The 19,419-nt window shown below is 45.6% G+C and overlaps 1 protein-coding gene across 7 annotated transcripts in view; it reads left to right on the top strand.

Moving 5' to 3' along the window:
• Positions 1–19,419, top strand: part of LOC102003352 (inositol 1,4,5-trisphosphate receptor type 1) — a gene marked incomplete in the record, with an annotated part of 324,788 nt that overhangs the window by 232,806 nt on the left and 72,563 nt on the right. For all 7 annotated transcript variants that reach the window (XM_013513715.1, XM_013513713.1, XM_013513710.1 and 4 more), the window contains 1 exon segment: positions 18,208–18,388. In XM_013513715.1, coding sequence (XP_013369169.1) covers positions 18,208–18,388 — 181 coding nt within the window.

The raw sequence follows: 19,419 nt of genomic DNA, 5'->3' as shown, positions 1-19,419 counted from the left end.
GTCATGCACCCAGACACCTCCACTCTGTGTATAATCTGCCAGCTTTCCTTTACCTGGCAGGCTTTCTAAGCCCTGACTGAAATGTCTGCTACCCTGGAAACCTCCCCTTGGGCCCCTCAGGCAGAGTTAGTCATCTTCACCTCTGGACAGTGCTTTATTAACTATAGCAGTGGCCATATCTTAAGAGTTGATTGTCAGACCCTAAGGGTGAAGACCAAGTCTGCCTCCACATATGCCACATAGAGGTGCTCAGCCTGTGTGCAGTGAATCAGTGTGCACAGCCCTACTCTGGGACTGATTATCGGAACTCAGTGAGATGACATGTGGAACGCACTCAGCTCAGCATGGTGCCTGACACATAGTCATTGCTTATGAATAACAGCGCTGGTTAGTTTTTGGTTGTACATCTTCCCTTTCTCACTCACCCAGGAATGTCATTTCTTCCTGGGTCAGGCGTTCATCGACTCCCTGGCACAGGGACTATGATGGGTGCTCAGAAAACGTTCACGGAAGTAGGTGTTCTGACCCTATGTGACCACCATATTTTTTTAGCCTCTTACCCTTCCTGAATGTTAACATGAGGATGTGTTGTTAATGGTTATTACCATTTTAATGGGGTACTTTCCTAGGCGGGGAAGGGAAGAGAAGTTTATCTGCGGCCAAGAAAAAGGAATATACACTATACTGTCGATTTGAAAAAGCAGCCTTGTGATACCAGAGCTATCCCATGGGCTTATTTCCTCCTCTTTTAATAGTGAAAGCTCCTAATGAGTACTGAAATCCAAGCGGTCATGTGCCAGAAGCCAGGCTAAGAACTCTTTCTGCCTGAGTTCATCTCTTCATGGGGGACCCTTTGCATTAGACAGTGCCATGACCTCTTTTTGCTGATGAGGAAACAGGATCCAAGAGGTCAAGGCACTTGCTGAGAATCACAGGTAGCTGGGAGTTGTGTCAGGGCTGCTTCCTGCCAGAGCCTGAATTTCAGCCTCTCTGCATGGCTGCCTTTCTGTGTGAGAAACCTCCACCAATTTCTCCAGCACCAAACTGGCCTGCACCCTCAACAGGGACCTTGCTTTTGTTTGCCCTCAAAGTGGACTCTGTGGCTTTTATCTTTGTAGTTCCCTTTGGTGGTGGGCTCTCTTTGGAGGACACTTTGCCCTCCAGAGACATCAAAAGAGCTCCAGTGGTCAGTGTATTGACTTGTTTCTAAACTCAGCTATGGGATGACAAAGGAGGAACCTGAAAGATTTTTCCTTTCAGATGAGGCATCTCCCTTTTGCCAGACAAAAATATGTCCTATACATGCTCCTTCCCCTCCAGCAAGTTCCTGGTTCCCAGGTCTATCAAAGTTAATGACAAGAAGGCTGTCCAGAATAACTTCCCCTACATGACGAGTGAGAGCAGCTCATTTAATTAAAGCTCTTGTGAAAAGTTAGGTTATATTACCAGTTGACTTTTTTTTTTACTCATATATAACGTGAAGCTTATTAGAGCTCAGCTTTTGCCCATTTTACACAAAGAAGCTAAATGTACTGGGTTCTCCCCATATCGGAATCACTGTTGAAGAGTATTCATGTTTTGCAGAAGGGAAAAGAAGGCAGGACTTCTTTCCATTATCAAGTCCAAAGATATGTTATTAATGAAATTTATCTGGGCTCTGTAGGGTAGCCCCAATTACAGATGAGGAAACTGAGTCTCAGAAGAGCTGTGTATCTTACTCATCTGGTTGCAGAGCTGGGAACTGAACATAGATCTGTCTCGCACAAAAAACTGCTCCGTCTACCATGCTGCAAAACCTTTCACTTACATGGGTCCAATACGACGGGAGCGAGACAATGCACCATGATCACACGGGTGCTCCCTGGCTATCTTATCATTTCAGGGTAGGAGAAGGAGGTGCTGGTTACTTGATCTATGAAGCGAGTAGTCACTGCTTGGCTCACCAATGACTTTTAAAGGTAGAAATATGAGCCCACATAATATAAGCATGTTTCGTTTTATTATAAGCTATAAGCTTTTCTGTAATTTCTGCTGGTATCCTTATGAGTAGGTTTCTTTGGTTGAAAGTGAACTTGTCCTGGCCGTAAGAAAGGCTTTGCCCAGAGGGTTTTCTGGAATTCATCTCAGGGAGCGAGGGAAAGCTGGGATGTGCTGCAGATGGCTGTTTCAAAACCCCTCTACTATTTCCAGTTTGTGGTTGGGTGTGTGAGTTGTATGCCTGTCTTATATTTACAAGAGGAAGTATCCCATTTAATTTTATTTTCACACCAAAAGCCCAAGTGTTAAGAGAACATGGTGTTTTAACACTCCCTCGGTTATCAGCTGTAGAGCGGAGGTTGTATATTGTCACATACAGTTTTCAGAGTACATTTCTACATTTGTTACCTGGCAACATTGCTATATGGGCACATGAAGATGTACTAGTTCCTGCCAGATCCTCACTCTCCTACTACAGAAGGGAGAACCTGCTTTTCTTTGTGGGATTTAGAACAGGGGAAGGCCCTGGGGCAGTGGGGCTGAGTTGAGAGATGGGCTGACAGGCGTCAGTGACGTGACCACAGGCCAGGAGCTGGGCAGGGGACTTGGCCTCTTGCCTTGTTTCATCAACAACTCCTTTCGGTTCTAAGTCTGGTTCCTCACGTGCTAGAGGAAGGTTTGTATTAGGTAACCGTGAGCACTTCTTGCTGATTTTTTATCTTAAACTAAAAACAAAACAACAACAAACTCTTTATTCTGGTCATTGTGTGAGTCATCTAGACACTTTTAATACTGTAATAGCAAATTACTAATTCATGGGGCTGGCTTTCCTTTCCCACATTTAATACCCAATTCCCTGCCTGATGAGTGCATTGCTGCATTTTTGATCACCTTGTTCTGATGAGAAAGGAAATGCCACTGCAGGCATGACAGCCACAGCATCTTTTGCTCAGGTCACAGAGTATTTTGTTTACCACAGAAGTTACATGCACTGGAAACACTGCCTATAGAATTTGAATGCTTAAGTGAGGCCCCCATAAATTCTGGGGTCAACAAATCCCCTCACATGCGAATTTGACCAAGGCCTCCTCCCTGACCCTTGAAAACACTTGCTTTTGAAACTTTGCTATATAGGTTTTAAGTTTTCCTAGCTTGAGCCTCCATGCTAAGACTCACAGAAAGCTTACTGAGCCCAAGGGCATTACCTTCTCCTGTACCTGTAATGCATCTTGAAGAATGCTTGTTGGGGAAAAGTTCCATGGAAACAGTTTTCTAAACAGTTTGGCGGCATCAGCAGGTTAGACACAAAGTCATAGTCATGGGGCTTCCCGGCGTGCACACTCCTGCTGACACAGAGGTGAGACTGTGCATAAGCTTGGACAGGCACTGAGTGGTTTGGCCAGGATGGACTGGATCTCAGGGCATTTGGCTTGTGCTTTGCTGGGCACACATTTATATGGGTGTCTTTAAGGAGGAGTTCCTTTCAGTCCTTTTCCACTATTGTCTTGCCTGTTGAGGAGGACAAGACAGCTGATTATGCCTGGAGGGATCTAGAAACTATCTGCTAGTCTTACAGATCTAGATCTAGTGCTCCAGCCTCCTCCAGAAAACCCAAGATGCCATTTTCATTATTCTTTCCTCTGGGATGTTAAGTTTACTACTTAATTTTAATCAGGAAGTGTTCTGAGAGGAAGCCACAAGATTCCTTACCTGATTTTAAATATGTTTACTGCTAGTGGGTTTTCTTTATACCTGAGGAGGAGGACCTGACCCCTGGGGTTCTAAACCTGGCTGCATATTCTGAGTTCCCTTACCTTGGAAATCTGTATTCTGCTGTTTAAATTTTAAGACAGTTCCTAACTGGATCAGAATCCTCAACTAGCAGACCGAGGGAAACTCTGAAGAAAAACCAGGTCATGCTGCATGTTTTTGGTGAGCGCAGGAATCAACAAAGAGATGTTATATAACTTCTATTTATATCCTCCTTGCTCACTATCTGCAGGCAGACAAGAGTCTCTCTCTGTGCGGGGATTTAATGAGCTCTCTGGGTTTGCTCACCTTCCTGAGCTGGTAGGAACCAGCTTGTTCTCAAATGCGTCAGTAAAGAATCTGGCTGTGGGTAGGCGGCCAGGGTAGGTGGACTGAGTTGTTACCATGGTGTTTTTAATTCCCCTGTCTCTCAAAGATCTCACTCCCCCTTTCCCTTACTCCCCCTCCCCCTTATTTTCTTTTTAGTCCATAAGCTTCCTTGTTTCTCACACCTACTTATGATTTCTTGGAGCTGCCTCCGGAAACAGAGTATTTTTCCTCTCCCCCCTCAAGAGCTCCTGGCATTATGGAGCTCCAGGACATTAGAAGAGCTCTTCCTAAGGTGTATTTTTCCAACTCTCCCCTGTTACTTTTCCCATGTATTTTTATAACCACTGTCTCCACTGGATGGGCCCATCCTCCTTTCTCTACTTGTCTGGCCTGATAGAAGCTCTCTCTGCCTTGCTGGTTTGCTCCGGAACCAGGTGGATTCATTCCTTCTCAGGCTAGTCATTAGTCCACAGGCATTTGCCCTGGAGGAGCAGGACTGTTTGTGTTTTCTTACTTCCTCCTCTGTTCTTGCCCTGGGCGGAGTGACTTCTATCTCCTCTGGTGGATTAAACAGTAGAGCCAACCACATAAAAACAACAGGGGGCAGCCCACACTAGGGACCCCTCCTGCCTCTCCAGAGTGTTCCTAGTCCCCATTCCTTTTCCCTAATCAAATTTCCTACTCTTAAAAAAGAAAAAGAGAAGAAAAGCAAGAGGATAGGTTTGTCCCACAGTGCTAATTCCTGGAGTTTGGCATCTCTCTTTACCTGCAGGTTGCTGGTTAAAAGGACTCAACCAAATTTTTTTAAAAAAATTGTTGTTATAGGGTGTAGCTCTCTAGTGCAACCTGTGTTTAGCATGTGGGAGACCCTCGATTCAATCCCCAGCCCTTCAAGTACCTACGTGCGTGCACACACTCAACATGCACACACATAAACACACCCCAGCGGTTGCTCTATCAGATTGTCGGCAGGGAAACCAAACATGTAGTCCTGAGAACTCTGCGGCTGCCTGGGAGTGCAGCCTGCCACCCTGGCTGCTCTGAAGGAGGCCATGGAGCCTTCTGAGATGGCTTTGTGTTGTCTGTCAGTCTCCCACCACAGCAGAGACATTTAACAAATGTGAGTAGGGAGGTAGAATAAAAAGTTCTTAGAAAAGAATGAGTATTTCCATTTGGATGGCTTAAAAAGGAAAGAAAAAGGCCAACCCCACCCCTGCCTTGGTGAAGAGTTGTGCAATCCTTAATAGCAGTAGCCTGTTTGAATAATCAAAGGCAGGCTGACTTTCCCCTATTAACTTCTGTTACAGACATCTGCATAAAATATCCCCAGATTCCAGACCACGTAGGTAATTTTTTTTTCCTCTGTGTAACAGGAGGGACTTTCCCTTTGGAACTCTTCCAGCAGAGCTAGTTTTATGGTTGAAGGCTGTGTGTGTGTGTGTGTGTGTGTGTGTGTGTGTGTGTGTGTGGCTCTGGGGATGGAACCCAGGGCTTTGTGAATGCGAGGCACATGTTCTGCTACTGAGTTGCCCTCACCCCCACACCCGGCCTTGAGACTAGCTTCTCATTAAGAAATGGTCAGCAGTTTGATTCCTAATGTGAGAACATTCAGAGCCACACACACAAATCTGAAACCTCTACCTGTGAAAATCTACGGGCATTCACAGCTGGCTCTGGTTCTTCAGCCTCGTATCTCCTTTCCACTGAGAAATCTATGCACACTTTTATTTCCTGAGGTCCTTTAGGTTCTTTTCTGTTTTTGTTTTTTTTTTGTTTTGTTTTGTTTTTCTCCGGTACCGGGAACCGAACTCACGACCTTGCGCTTGCCAGGCAGGCGCTTTTGCCGCTGAGCTAAATCCCCAGCCCCTAGGTTCTTTTCTGAAAGTGTCAGCAGTCCTCAATGTTTTACCAATTTCCTATCCTCGGTTTTAAGCTTGACTTGTCAGCTGGGCTCAGATACTGGAGGTTCTGGTCCTATACACCGAACTCTTTATGCCATGTATTTCCCTCTGAATTCAAGGCTTCAGAAACATTATATTAGAACTCAAGGAAGATGTGTTCCAGTTGCCCTCACCATAAGTTGTTTGAGAAACATGTTTTATTAGTGTCTTCATAACACAAGCTTACAAATTGTTTGGCCCAGAGCATGTAGTTGTCAAGCCTAGGGAAGAAGCCAGGTTCTGAGCTGAAAGGCCCATAAATGACTGTCCTTTCTGCTCTATCATCAATGATGCAAGTAGATGTGTCAGTGCAGCCAACGTAGTTAACAGTTAAGTAGATGGCTTAAGGATCCCCAACCAAGCTAAGCCCTTCACAATTACAAGCAAAAAACATGATAAGCCTCTGAAAGGTGCCAACACACCATCCACCTTTAACTGGTCCCTGACATGATGCATTTTCCCCATTTAGCACAACTTTGAGCATTCACGTAGAGGGAGCTTCTGGTCATTGAATTAAACTTCAGTTGCCAGAAATGCAAAGCTTACGGTTTACTTATACCTCCTTCAGGATTATTGTTCATTTATTAATACAGTACATATTTATTGAGCATCTGTGAGGGAGCTATGATACAGCTGGGGATGAGCTCAGTCTGGGCCCTACCATCCAAGAGCTTGCAGTCCAGTGGGAGAGATGGCAAGGAAACCAACTAATAATCCAGTATGTCACAAATGGAAGAGTGAGATGGAAAAGCAAGCAGAGTGGCCAGGGGAGGATTCTCTAGAAGATGCCACCTGAGACCTAGCAGATGGGAAGAATGGAGGACAGGAGCATTCTAGACAGACAGGCTTCCGTGGGCTCGGCGTGCTGGAGGAGCCAATGAGCCTGCCGCGGTGAGAGCACTGGGCAGGTCAGGGAGTGGCGGGCTAACTGCTCAGGCACGGTAAGGCACGGTAATGTGCTGGTCATCAGGTGAGAGGCTGGGTTAGGTGATCTTTGCAGTCTCTGCCAGCCCCTAGTCAGTGCTTCTTAAGGGCACAAGTTGGCTGTGACCTGTGACCTGCTTGGATATACGTTGCTATTGCCAGGGCCATAATATATTGAGCAGCGCTCACACACAGGGGTGCTGTGTAATTTCATCCTCTCCACCTCTATCCATTTGGCCACCTGCACTTTTACTGTCAGGTATATCTGTGGCTGCCAGGACATTATGTGATGGGCAGCATGCAGTGAAATAGGCCTCAGGACTGGGAGCTGCAGAAGTCCCAGAGTGTCTCCCGTGGGACACAGACTTGGCTGTGTCTGAGAGTGACTTCAGCAAAGCACCTGCGTGTGACTGTGGGTGACTATGGGTCCTCTGTCTCCATCAAAAAGGTGCTCCTTGGGCTGATGTTGTGCTGTTTGTGAGCCAGTGTCTTTGCCTCTTTTGGTCCAGGGTATATTTACTTTTCTTTTGGGATTTTCTGGTTGAGTAGACTTGTCACGGTGACATGAGTTGTGAACAGGGAGAGCCGCATGGCTGCTGTGGAATTCCTGCCAGGTGTCAGGTGCACTGGTGCTCTCACCTGCATTTCCTTCTTCATGCCATGCAATAGGCCTCTCATGTGGTTCTTATCATCCTCCTTCCCCCATTACAGGTGAAGAAGCTGAATCTGGATGTTAACCAACAACGTGTCCACATCTACCCAATTCCTAAGTCAGCCCCTATTCACACATCTCTACTTTGCTGAGAATACAGGATACAGTGGTCATTCTCGGCCCTTTGACTTTACCACACACAAACAAATGCCTGGGCCAAGGATTGTTCTTGGCCTTGATGTAAATTTTACATCAGGTTCCCTGGAAACCTTGGAGCTTTAGATACACAGGTCCTCAGGTACACAGGATGAACACTTGACCCAGAGCGTTTGTCCCAAAGATCAGCTTCTCAGATCCTCCAATTCCTGCTCTAGTTCTCTTTTTCTGTCAGGCAGATCGACCCCTGTGGTTGTGAGATGGAGCTGTACCCAGCCATGGCTAGGCCGTCGGTACCAGGCCTTCCTTCCAGATGAGAATGCGTCTCCCTAGCACCCTTCTGGGCTGATGACAGGACATTTCTCGGTGGTGTAGTTTTACAAGTATCTTGAGTACTTTCCTTTTCAGGTCTCATGATACAGATTGGAGGCCTGATGAAAAGGTCTCCATGGACTCCTTCCAACAGCTCCTACACGGCAAGCCTCTGAGCCACTGGAGAGTTTCACCCAAACTTCCAGAAGATACTTGTTGAGAACAGAATCAACCCCAAGGGCCCCTGCAGGCCACGACAATTCAAACTGCTGTTCATTTTCTTCTCTAGTTGAGATGTCCAGACTGAGGTTCTCAGGCCTTCCTAAGCACTTTTTAGCCCAAATCTTTCCTGAGAACTTATCTAGATTTATAGTGCCTTTGAAAAAAAAATGCCTCAAATCCACTTAAAGAGGCACCCAAACACCTTCTTAGACTTGTGGAAGGTTGCTAAGGGATCTCTCTCATATTTCCCTCCTACTTTATGAAATTTTGGGATTGTATCTGTTTTATGTTATTTTAATGATATAGCTTATAGCAGTTTTAGATTCCATTGGTCATCTTTGTTTTTCCCTGGAGTCTTTGGATTTTTTTTTTCCCCTTTATGTCTTTGGCCAGAAGAGAGTTATGTCAGTGAGTCCCCATGAAAGATCCTGACCTTTGAAATCCATAGAAGCTTTGATAATTGAACCAAGAGAAAATTTGGGTTCTTGTTCCTGGCTCAGATGAACAGGATTTTCCAGAGCAATGGCTAGGCCACTTCCCTGAAATCTGTTTGATTTTACTGTTTAAATATTGCTAGAGACAGTGATGGCTGACAGCTTACAGAGACTTAGTAATATAATGCCTTTTGTATGTTGTTGTTTAGGAAGTACAGTTTGTGGGTTGAGATGTTGATGATGAATGTGTGTGGTATAAATATGTGTTGGTGTTCTGACCCACACAGGGAGCCTTACTGCTTATCACATAAAACAGAGCTTCCCAGCAAGCAGTAGCTCTCGTGGACCCAGGGAGATAGAAGACATATGTTTCTCTCTCAGAAAAAAAGAAATGTTTCTTTAAAACAGGTTGTGAACTTTGCTGCGTGCTAAAAACTGAATTAATTCAACAGGAAAAGCATCATGAAGGTCCACTGCTTTGACCTTGACTGCAGAGCCCTATGTCCCTTCTGACTGAAGGTCTTCTTGTCTCCCATGCCTTCTCTGTGGCATCAGGAGTAAACAATGGGCGGGAACGTGAGCTCTTCCTACTCTGGCCTGGCAGGATAGTTGAAACAGGGCGTTTGTCTGTAAGCATCCAATAATGGCTCCACAATTTGGATGAGGGAGGACCTTGTGTCTAAAAATTAAGTTGACATGTTGATGCCTTTCCAGTTCACGCTTGGTCCATTTCATTGCTTCCTCCCTTTCCACTTTAAAATTTATTTTATTGCTGAATTCATTAAAGCTGGAAACATCCTCAGAGATTGCCAAAGTGAAAGCTCCATATGTTGATTGGTTGAAACCTATCAAATCTTGCAAAACCATTTCTTCTTGGAGAAATGAGTGATGATGTTTGCCAGGGAGTGTTCAATTCTCAGTGTTCAGTTTTATTACTAGACACTTTTCTCATGTCCAGCATTTCCTGTGGCCAAGAGGAGTTGACAAAAGTGGGGAAATTTTCATGTTGAAAGACTTGGGACTGTGAAGGAGGTGCAGGGTCTGACACCAAGCTTGTAGTCTGCCTTTGAATGTTTTGCTTTGAAAAGTGAAAGCAAAGGTATTTAAGTTTATGTGAGTGGAAATCAGAATGATTTCTATAGCTAATAAATTGCAGTCAGATTTTTTAAGCTTCCTATATTGTGGCAGCTACTGGGAATTGCTGATCATTGTTTTTGTTGTCAGTATGGAGGCCACCTTGACCTACCACAACCAGCTGGAATTGTTTATCACTGGCTATTATTTGGATACTGTACTTGGGTCATCACACAACACTCAGCTCATATGGGGGTCTGCTTGTGTTCCATGTCTTTCCTTTGAAAAGGATATTATTGTTTCACATACTGTCACCTAGCATTTGAATAAAGCTTAGCAGTCACCAAAGATTTCTCACTTTTCTTTACTGAACCCTTAAAGGACCCCTAGATTCCATACAGTGAGGACAAGGCAGTGGTACTATCCTCCTTTTTGGGTAAAGAACCCCCGAGGGTCGGTAAATTGCTCAGGGTCATGAGATTAGGGGAGAGGACCCAAGGCTACCTGCCAGCTCTCCAGGCATTTTGGGCCTGACCAGGTGTGTTTTATTACCTAGGTTGTTGTTTCTGAGCTTTGAATTGTGATTACTATCCTTGGTGGTTTCTAAGAAAAAGACTCAAGGCCTACAGCAATCCTTGTGTGACAGTGATTTTCTTAACTGTTTGTAAGCTAGCCCTGGCAGACCTTTAAAAGATTGTTTGGGAGCCCATATTAATAAACATACCAGATTTTATGGGAAAACTGAAGCCTTCCTGTGTGTCGCTATCACAGTGGTTCTTCATTATGAGCATAGTCTCTGAGAGACTTGGAGACTAAGCCAGGTTGGATTATAAAAAGCCAAACACTGTTCAGAGTATGAAAGGCTTTAATATTATTTTATTAGTGCATATTAATTTTATAAAATATTAGGTTTCAGTGTGGTATTTTTATGTGTCCACGTAACATATTTTGATCACGTCCATCGCCCCAGTACTCCCTGACCTCCTCCTCCTTCCTTCCTGTTATTCCCTTCCTCTTGAAAGTCTGACAGATTCTTGCTCAGCTGACAGTTAACAAAACTGGTAGTTGTGGGCATAAGTTGAGGCATCGGGTGCATGGGGCTGACTGTGGGGTAACCACTGACAGGATGCAGGGCCTGGCAAGTAATTTAACTTCTTTGTGCCTTGGTTTCCTCAACTCTGGGGACAATAATGGCACCTACCTCATGGGCTAGTTATGAGAATGTGTATTAAAAGAGGTAATGAGGACTAAAACTCAGGCTTTGCTCGGCAAGTTGGAAATGTTCAGTTGCCATTCATTATGTGTAATTGACAGAGGGGCTCCAGGAAGTAGTCAATTCTCAGTCAATCACAAGTGGAGGAAGAGAGCCAACATACACCTCATATTTTAGAGGCCATTGATGTTACTTTGTTCTTAAGGATGGGAGTGAATTGGTTTCGTTGAGACTTCTCCTCTCTAGTCCCAGAGTTGGTGTGAAAAGAGAAAAATCAAAGACTCTAGGAAAGAATTTGTTGACTCCCTGTTCAGCAGCCACATTTTTAAAATTCTTGGACTTAGCCTTAGGACTTAATTCATTTTGCAGCACATAAGCGAGCGTGCACGGTGAACGTCATAGGCTTTGCTGGTCAGGGTCACGTCTTACGAAGCAGTCAGATGGAAAATCTAATTCTCTGGATCCTTTCAAAGCCACAGCAAGTGCTTTAGAAGGTGGGCCAGCCACAGGGTGGAGATGCTGTCCTTGGGGAAGGCTCAAAGTCCTATGGGTGTTCTGGCTCTCAGCTGCTCATTTCTTAGCCATCCCTTGCTCCCACCAGGAACTCTTCTGGATCATATCTCCCTCGGTTTCCTGCTGCTGCGCTGTCCCACAGCTGAGATGCCCACACAAGGCACATGCAAGCAGGCTGGCTCACATTCCAGGAAGTGCCGTGATCCTTGGAGTGTAAACCTGTGTTTTCCCGTGAAGCTCTTCAGCTCTGTCAAAGATGAGGCAGATATTTGCCTTTCATTCGCTTATTTTCCTGGGTGTGTGTTCAGGGGATAGTGTATATCTCTCATTATTCTCCCCATGATCTCTTGGCTACACAGTTTAATTGGAATTGTGATCTCTTACACCAAAGAAAGGAGTGTGTACCCGACCCTTGCTGTCCACTGTCTTCTGGCTGTCTGCCAGGTGCTCCTTGTCTGTTAGACCCTAACCATAGAGTACCTCTTGCCATTAAACAGGTTCCACCTCTTTACAAGTACTTGGGAGGGCAGAGTGGGTGGCCACCACGTTGATTAAGCAATATCTTCTTATTTTCAAGACCGATATGTAAAGATAGATTCATTATTATTTTTCTAATCTAAGTCCTTGACTTGTTGATCCCTGTCTAGCTCAGTCAGCTCCAGCAGAAAATACTGTGTGTACCTGGCCATGATGAGATACCAGGACTGTCAGCTAAGGCTATTGTTTCAATTGAGCACAGCCCAGCCTGGCCAGAGGGAGCTGGCTGGGGCAGTTGGTGTGCGTATGGGGGCAGGGGCCGTCTCCTTGTGTCCTTAGCGAGCCTTTTTCCTGTCAGGGCCTCGATTTCCTCATCTGTAGCGTATGGAGGGGATGTACTGACCTGGTTTGCAAGTGCTGTTCTGTGGAGTGCTGGGGTTTGTTCTAAGGAGGAGTTTCTGTGGCACGAGGGAGGATCCTGACAACATGTTTCAAATTGAGCCATTCTGCTCTCTTCTGTGATAGATGAGGTCTTTGTAGAATATGGTATTTGGAGAGAGGAAAGAACTGGGTTGTGGCTGCAAAGGAAATGTTTAGAAATTGCTGTAGTAGACCGTCTCCACCTTTAACGTTCTGTGCTCAGCATTCTCTTACGCTTTCGTTTGTTTTGTTTTGAAGCTTGGCTGACCACAGTCATGCCTGCTTCCCCTCCCACCTCTGCTCTCGAGATAGCCAGGGCCAGCGGTCACTTCCTCGCCCGCCCCTCACCCCACTTCCTTCCCTCAAGCGTGGTCCACACAGACCTGCTGTCAGGAGTGTCTGGGACTGGCACTGAAGATCTACTCCCCCCCACCTGTGCCAGCTTTGTTTCCTTCACTTTACCAGGCTTTACCTCCTGCCTGGCCAGTGAGTCTGGTTATCTTCATGTGGGTAAAATGCAGGTGGGGAGGTTGAGGATTTGTTGGGACTCTGCCACAAGCCGCTGACCTCCCCTGACCCCAGCTCTCTCATCTGAAATATGACAGGTTTATGAATGATGTATCTATGTTGGCGATCTTCTCAGATGCTGATGAGACAGCATCTGTGAAAAGGGCTTGGGAATCAAATGTGATTCGGAGATAACAGCAGGGTGAGGAAGGTCGGCGGGCAGACACCATTCCCTGAGGTGGCAAGGCAGCTGTTGAGGGTGGCCCCTAGTCTGCCACAACTTTATGTAGTTCCCCAACCTTCTAGAAGCAAAGCAAAGCTTCTTTTCCTCCTTTCTTTATTGTACTGTAGTTCACATACAGTAAATGCACAGATTTTGAGTAGCACTTGATTAAATATGACAAATGGTTTTATACCTATTATAATTATACTCTGTGGCTGCTATTAACAGTTGCCACATTGAATTCAAGTTACCAGATTTATTATCTTAGAAGTTCAACACAAATCTTAATTGATTCATATCAAGGTGTCAGTCAGACTGTGTTCCTTTCTGGAAGCTCCAGGAGAGCATCCACTCTCTAGCTTTTGTAGCTCCTGAAGGCCACCCACATTCCTCAGCTTGTGGCCCCCTCCTCCATCTTCATAATTATCGGTGGAAATTTGAGTCCTTCTCACATTGCTTCTCTGTGTTCTCCTCTCCTGCCTCCCTCTTCCACTTTTCAGGTCCCTTGTGATCACCTTGAATAATCCAGGATTATCTCCTCACTTTAAGGTCAGCTAATTAGCATCCTTGATTTTATCTGGTACTTTAATTCTGCTCTGGCATATGAGTGACATTCCACTCTACTTTGTAAGGTGACAGCACTCATAGATTCCAGGGGTTAAGGTGTGGACATCTCCGGGGGCCATTTTCCTGACATTTGTCAGAACTGACTACTACTACCCTAAGGAAGACTTTTCCTTCCCTCTGGAAAGTTCTTTGATCCCTTTGGTAGTCTTTTTCCCATCATATCCCTTGAGGCAACTGTCCTTTTGGTATGTCTTGCCATTAGTCTGGTAACTTTGCCTGCTCTGGGCCAGATTTCCCTCACACCTGCCAAGTGGGGTGGCATGAAAACTTTGGAAAGTATAATCTCTGTGACTTTTGGCTCTTGGGTTTGGGGAAGGGGTGATGGATGGGAATAGGTTCAGGGAGGGAGCGGGCAGGAAGTCCGGTGGAGCTGAGGGCTAGGGCCCACATGTGCCTGGCTGCTCTGGCCTTGGGGCATACCTAGAGTGACAGCCCTGAGGCAGTGCTTCTCTCTCCTCCCTCAGGTGCTGAGAGCAGTTTATTGCAGAAAGGATTAGAGAACAGATCCATGGACTCGTAGGGCCTGATCTCTCTGAGTTGAGATGGCACCGGGCACCAGAGAGGAGCATGTGAACACCTCCCGTAGCCACAGGCTATAACAGAAGCCCTGCTTGAGGGCCCTCCTGTGCCACCCTGTTCTTCTGTGGGGGAAGCTTCTTAGTTCTTCACCCATGTGGCCCTCAGCTTTCACTTCTCTTACAGAGGACCCTGTGCTTTATTCCTGGAGACAGTTGCTTTCCTTCCCCACTACCATTATTGGGCCCAACCTGAGGTCTGACCTCTGGCCCCACTTGCCTTGCCTCACTCTACCTGGGTATCCTGGTGAGATTACATTTTTCAAAGTGAGTTTGAATGTCCCCGGGCTATAGTAGACCAGGTAACCAACACTATCTTTAAGGTGCCCACATCTTTCAAAAAGGAGTAGTGATCATCACTGCTCATCAGAATCTTGGTAGAAGGTGATGCATGGGGAGGTTTGCCCCAAGTGGCTAGCGCCTCATAAGCAGACTGTGATGGTCTCCTTGGGGCTTTAGACCACCACCAAGTGCTGTCATTGTGCCAGTGAGGAGTGGGGTTTTAGAAGTGTTGTCATTTTCTTGGGTGACACTTGATAGTAAGTTCTGGAGCTAAAGCCTAGGTCTCTCTGACCCTAGAAACAGTTTTCTCACCACTGTGCCATCCCCCCCTCACTGCTCACAGAGCTGCTGCACTGTGACATTTCATGTTCATCTTATGTAATAGCAGCAGAAACACAGAGCTAGTACCGTCAGGCCCTGGGCCGTGGCATCCCTTTCGTGTGGGTTCAGGGAGGCCGGTCATCTTGCCCATAGTCCCAGAGCAAGTGGGTGAGGGGCCTGGGATTCAGACCAGCAGTCACTGGAAAGCCTGCCCTGCTGACCGCTCCATTAAGAAAAGCTTCCTTTCTTTGGAGCACTGATTGCATTGTTCCTTTTTGTAACTGATAGGCCTCTCCTTTCACTGCTGAGTCCTTGGAGCCAAGTCTGAGTCTCCCTTGGATTCTCTCTGCCCCATCTTCCAATCACCACCCTCTCCTCATTTTGTTTGTAAGCTTCCTTGTATCTTCCTTGTATCTGTTGTCCATTTTATTGTTTTAGGGAGCTCATTCTCTTGATAAACCTGCTTCAGGTCCTGGAGGGACTGACTGGTAATAAATAATGCAAAATAAACATCCTGGCCACTGCAGAAACACGTACGGAAGCTCAGACTCCTCAGGGCCTTGCCTTTCTGTCCTTTCAGAAGAGCGTTCCTTGCTCTGAAGGAGTCGGGTAACGTCGGTAAGGCTGGCTGGCTGGCTGTTACGCAGTGTGGCTTGCAGCAAGCCGTGTATATGCTGCCCAGCACTGGCACAGATTGGGCAGACTTCATTCATTTATTTGTTTGTTTTTTAATTAAAGTACTTTTGTTTGCTTGAATGACCAGACTGTCCCCGAATGCTTTTAAAGAGGTCTCCATGCAGCGGTAGCAGCCGAAGCAAATTGGCCGTAGGGGCCACAGAGTCGGGGAAGAGTCTCCTACAACTGCAGATGTAGGCCGAGGTAGTGTTTGTCTTGGTGTGAAGTCTAGCCCCCATTATCAGACAACTGTAGGCTGTACTGTTCATTCTCACGTGTCTCATTTTGTTTGTGGATGCGTTGGCTATAAAAGCTGTGAACATCTGGAACTTGCATTCTTATTGTTTGAACAGTTTTCCGGAATTAATTTATCTGGTGGTATTTTGTCAGGTCCATTGCAGTGAGGAGGGATCTAACTGGGGGGAACCAGTTACAAGGAGCCATAAAATGTTTGGTCATAGTGACTTTAACCAGATAATTAGGGAGTGCCTACTGCATGCTGGACTCCTTCTAGGAGTTCTAGAGGCAGCTGCCGGCCACACAGGGAGGCCCCCGTCTTCGTAGAGTTTACACTCTGCATGAGACGGACAGCGAGCCGGTAAACAGTGAATGCAAGTGTCGTTTCAGAGCATGCTGTTGGTGTGAAGAGAATAAAACAAGGCAGGTGAGGATAAGCGGTTGGCCTGAGAGCTGCTTTAGGGATGGCCGCATTGGAAAGGTGACATTAGTGATGACAATAGAAGATAAGGGCCTGCCCATGCAAAGAGCCAGGGGCAGCAAGAGAAGAGGACAGTGGCATTGAGTATCTGCTATAGAACTATCTCCTGACTCTTGGGTCACTTTCACAGGGATAAAAGTCTATTTTAGTAAATGGCCTTCAGGCTGGTAATCAAATCACCACTCTCTGTCCTCACCAGGCTGCCAGTTCCATAGGGGAGAGTCCGGGTCCTTTTTGTTCACCATTATTTCTCTTCTACCCAACACAGCACACTCACGACAGCTGCACAGTAGCAGGCGGAAGGAAGGATGGAATGGGAGGAAGCTGACAGTAAACCAAAGGCAGTAAAGGACAAGCTAGGGCACTCAGGGTTTAAGCTCTGTTCAGTGGTGGGAGTCTTGGAGGACTTCGTGACATGTGGAATGATAAGGCTGAGCAATCAAGGAGCCGGGAGATGTCTGTGAACATTCGGCAGTAGATGGAGGAGAAAAGATAGAACCAGACAGCACGTGTAGGAAGAATCGATCCTGTGTTGTATGTAAGAAACAACCAGAAGTCAAGAATAGCGAGAGGGAGAAGAAAAGACGCAATCAAGAAATTCACTGTGGGCACGTGGGACAGATGTTTGTTAATGCGGCATGTGGGCCAGTGGCCAGAAGGGTTGAAGTGACTAGTGACATGTTGACAGGTGGGAAGCATGGCAGCTCTCCAGGGAGTCCTGAATCAGGCGTTGTGGGGCGTATATAGGCCAGCGTGGGAGGAGTTGGGGACCACTGAAGGCTTGGTAGGATTTTAGTTCTTTCCAGAATTGGAAGCCTAGGGCTTTCCTGTACAGGGAAACTTTCCATCTTCCCAAATGGGAGGGTATGAAATTGGCGGAAAGACCCACTGGGAGAAGCAGATACACTGTTTGGAGCTTTGTTTTGTTCCTCTGGAAATTACCATATTGTATTTTTATGTAAATAATTCACAACAGCGTGGCACTTTTGGGGTGGGGGGGGGCGGGGAGTGAATACTCATAATTGAAGTTGAGATACCATATTGTGTTTTTACATCAACAATGCATACTCTTGCTTGCAGTAGGTCCAAAAACAAATGTGTATCCGAGAGGCAGCTACCTGTTAACTTTGAGCTTTCTCACCTAACCACTCTTATCTGTCCTTTAAAGTCTTATTTGAAAATCCCTTTTTTCATGAAGATTTTGAAATCAGTCCAGCCCAGTGTCCTCTTCACCAGCTCTGAGCTTCTACAATATAATCATGTGTCTTCCTGAGCGCTTTTGACTTCTGTGTGTCAGTCTGACTTACAGATGTGTCATCCTTACCCGTTAGTGACCCCTGTGGGCATCGGACACCTGACTCATCTCTATGTCACTTATCAGGCTGTGCACAGGAGGGGAGCACGGAGAAGTCCTTGAACAGGACCACCCTGCAGTCATTTCCAGGACTGGAGATGTAGTTTATTGGTAGAGTGTTTGGCTAGCACGTTCAAGATCCTGGGTTTGATCCCTGGTATCACAAAAAATTAAACAAACACACTTTCCCATTCCATTGTTTCTGGAGTTGTTTGGTGTGTGTACAGGAGTGGTAAGGGTTATTCTTAGTCGGCTGAAGTCTACCCACCACACTTCAGCAGATTCCACAGCCTTTGTGGCTGCTCTGTGCACGTTTGTTTGGAAGGTTCTGTGTTAAAACCTCAGGCCTTAGACCACAGAGAATGATGGTCTCTGGAGCATGTTAACCTTGGTCTCAGGAGAGACTAGTAAGATTTGTAACTGGCTCTGATCTCCGCTGAATTTGGGCATCTCATGTGGGGTTTAGTACCTGGTCTGTCACTGCACTGAAAAGCTATGGTTTGTTTTTTTTTTTTTTCTTTTTTTTTGGCAGCACTCCTTTTTCTGCAGGCTGACGGAAGATAAGAAGTCAGAAAAGTTCTTTAAGGTCTTTTATGACCGAATGAAGCTGGCCCAGCAGGAAATTAAGGCAACCGTGACTGTGAACACCAGTGACTTGGGAAATAAAAAGAAAGATGATGAAGTAGACAGGGATGCCCCATCTCGGAAAAAAGGTAATGCTCTTCATCTTCTACCAGCTGGACTGGGAACCAAGAGAGATGTGGTGTTTTCCTTGATGCTTCCTTACTTCTAGGCTGCACTGTGACTAGAGCCTTCCATAGAGAACAACCAATCTGGGTAGGATATGAGTCTTCAAAGTGACCATGCTGAGGTCCTGCTACTTAGGGAGTCTTCTTTAATAAATTAGTGAGCATTCTTCTTAGTCAAGTAGGTTTTATTGGTAGATTTTGAATATTCTTTTCCTGTGACTTCCATTCACAGAAAATGGAGAGAAATGTGTACTTTAAAACTGGTATCACTCATTTATCAGTAATGTTTCCTTATTTCCTGAAGCATTAAGAAGTTTATCTGTGATCTCACTGATAGAGAAAAATGGGTATACCTACAAGTTTTGGAGTCCAGCAGCCTTGAGCAAATTAATTAAATACTCCAAGCCTTATTTTTCAAGATTAGAGCTGGATTGCTCAACCAAGCACAGTTGAAATCTGGAGAACGTCTTGTCATAGGATTTGTCCTGCACGTTGTAGCATATTTAATAGCATAAGTGGCCTCTATGCAATTAGATGTCAGCTGCATGCCTCCACCCTGAACCAAAAATGTCTCCAGACATTCTCACTTGTCTATAGGGACAGAACAGAATCCTGGTTAAGAGCCTCTCATCTAGAATGGGGATAAAGAGAAGAAAAGCAAGAATGCATATCATTTACTAGATACTTAGTATGCACCAGGTATGTGTTAGCTTTCAGTCACTGTAACAGATACCTGAGATAAGTCAATTTCTACTGTCCTGTATTTCCTTGCTGAAAGAAACTGTCAGTGAGGCATTGGTTGATTAGCTTTGTATGTCTATATGTGTTTTCATGAGAAACTACATTGAAGATATCAATATGTAATACAATAAGCATTGTTAATTCCATACCACTCTGTTTGTAACTCTGTAATGTCTGTACTGATCCTTTGCTATTTTGTAAAACGTTGTCGGTCTGTTAGTATTTTCCTCCTTTTATTTCTAAAAAAAAAAAAG

Source organism: Chinchilla lanigera, unplaced genomic scaffold (assembly GCF_000276665.1).
Source record: "Chinchilla lanigera isolate Chin_1 unplaced genomic scaffold, ChiLan1.0 scaffold00020, whole genome shotgun sequence".
NCBI lineage: Eukaryota > Metazoa > Chordata > Mammalia > Rodentia > Chinchillidae > Chinchilla > Chinchilla lanigera.
Note: the sequence above shows the minus strand (reverse complement) of the source record. Positions and strands in the feature narration are given on the sequence as shown.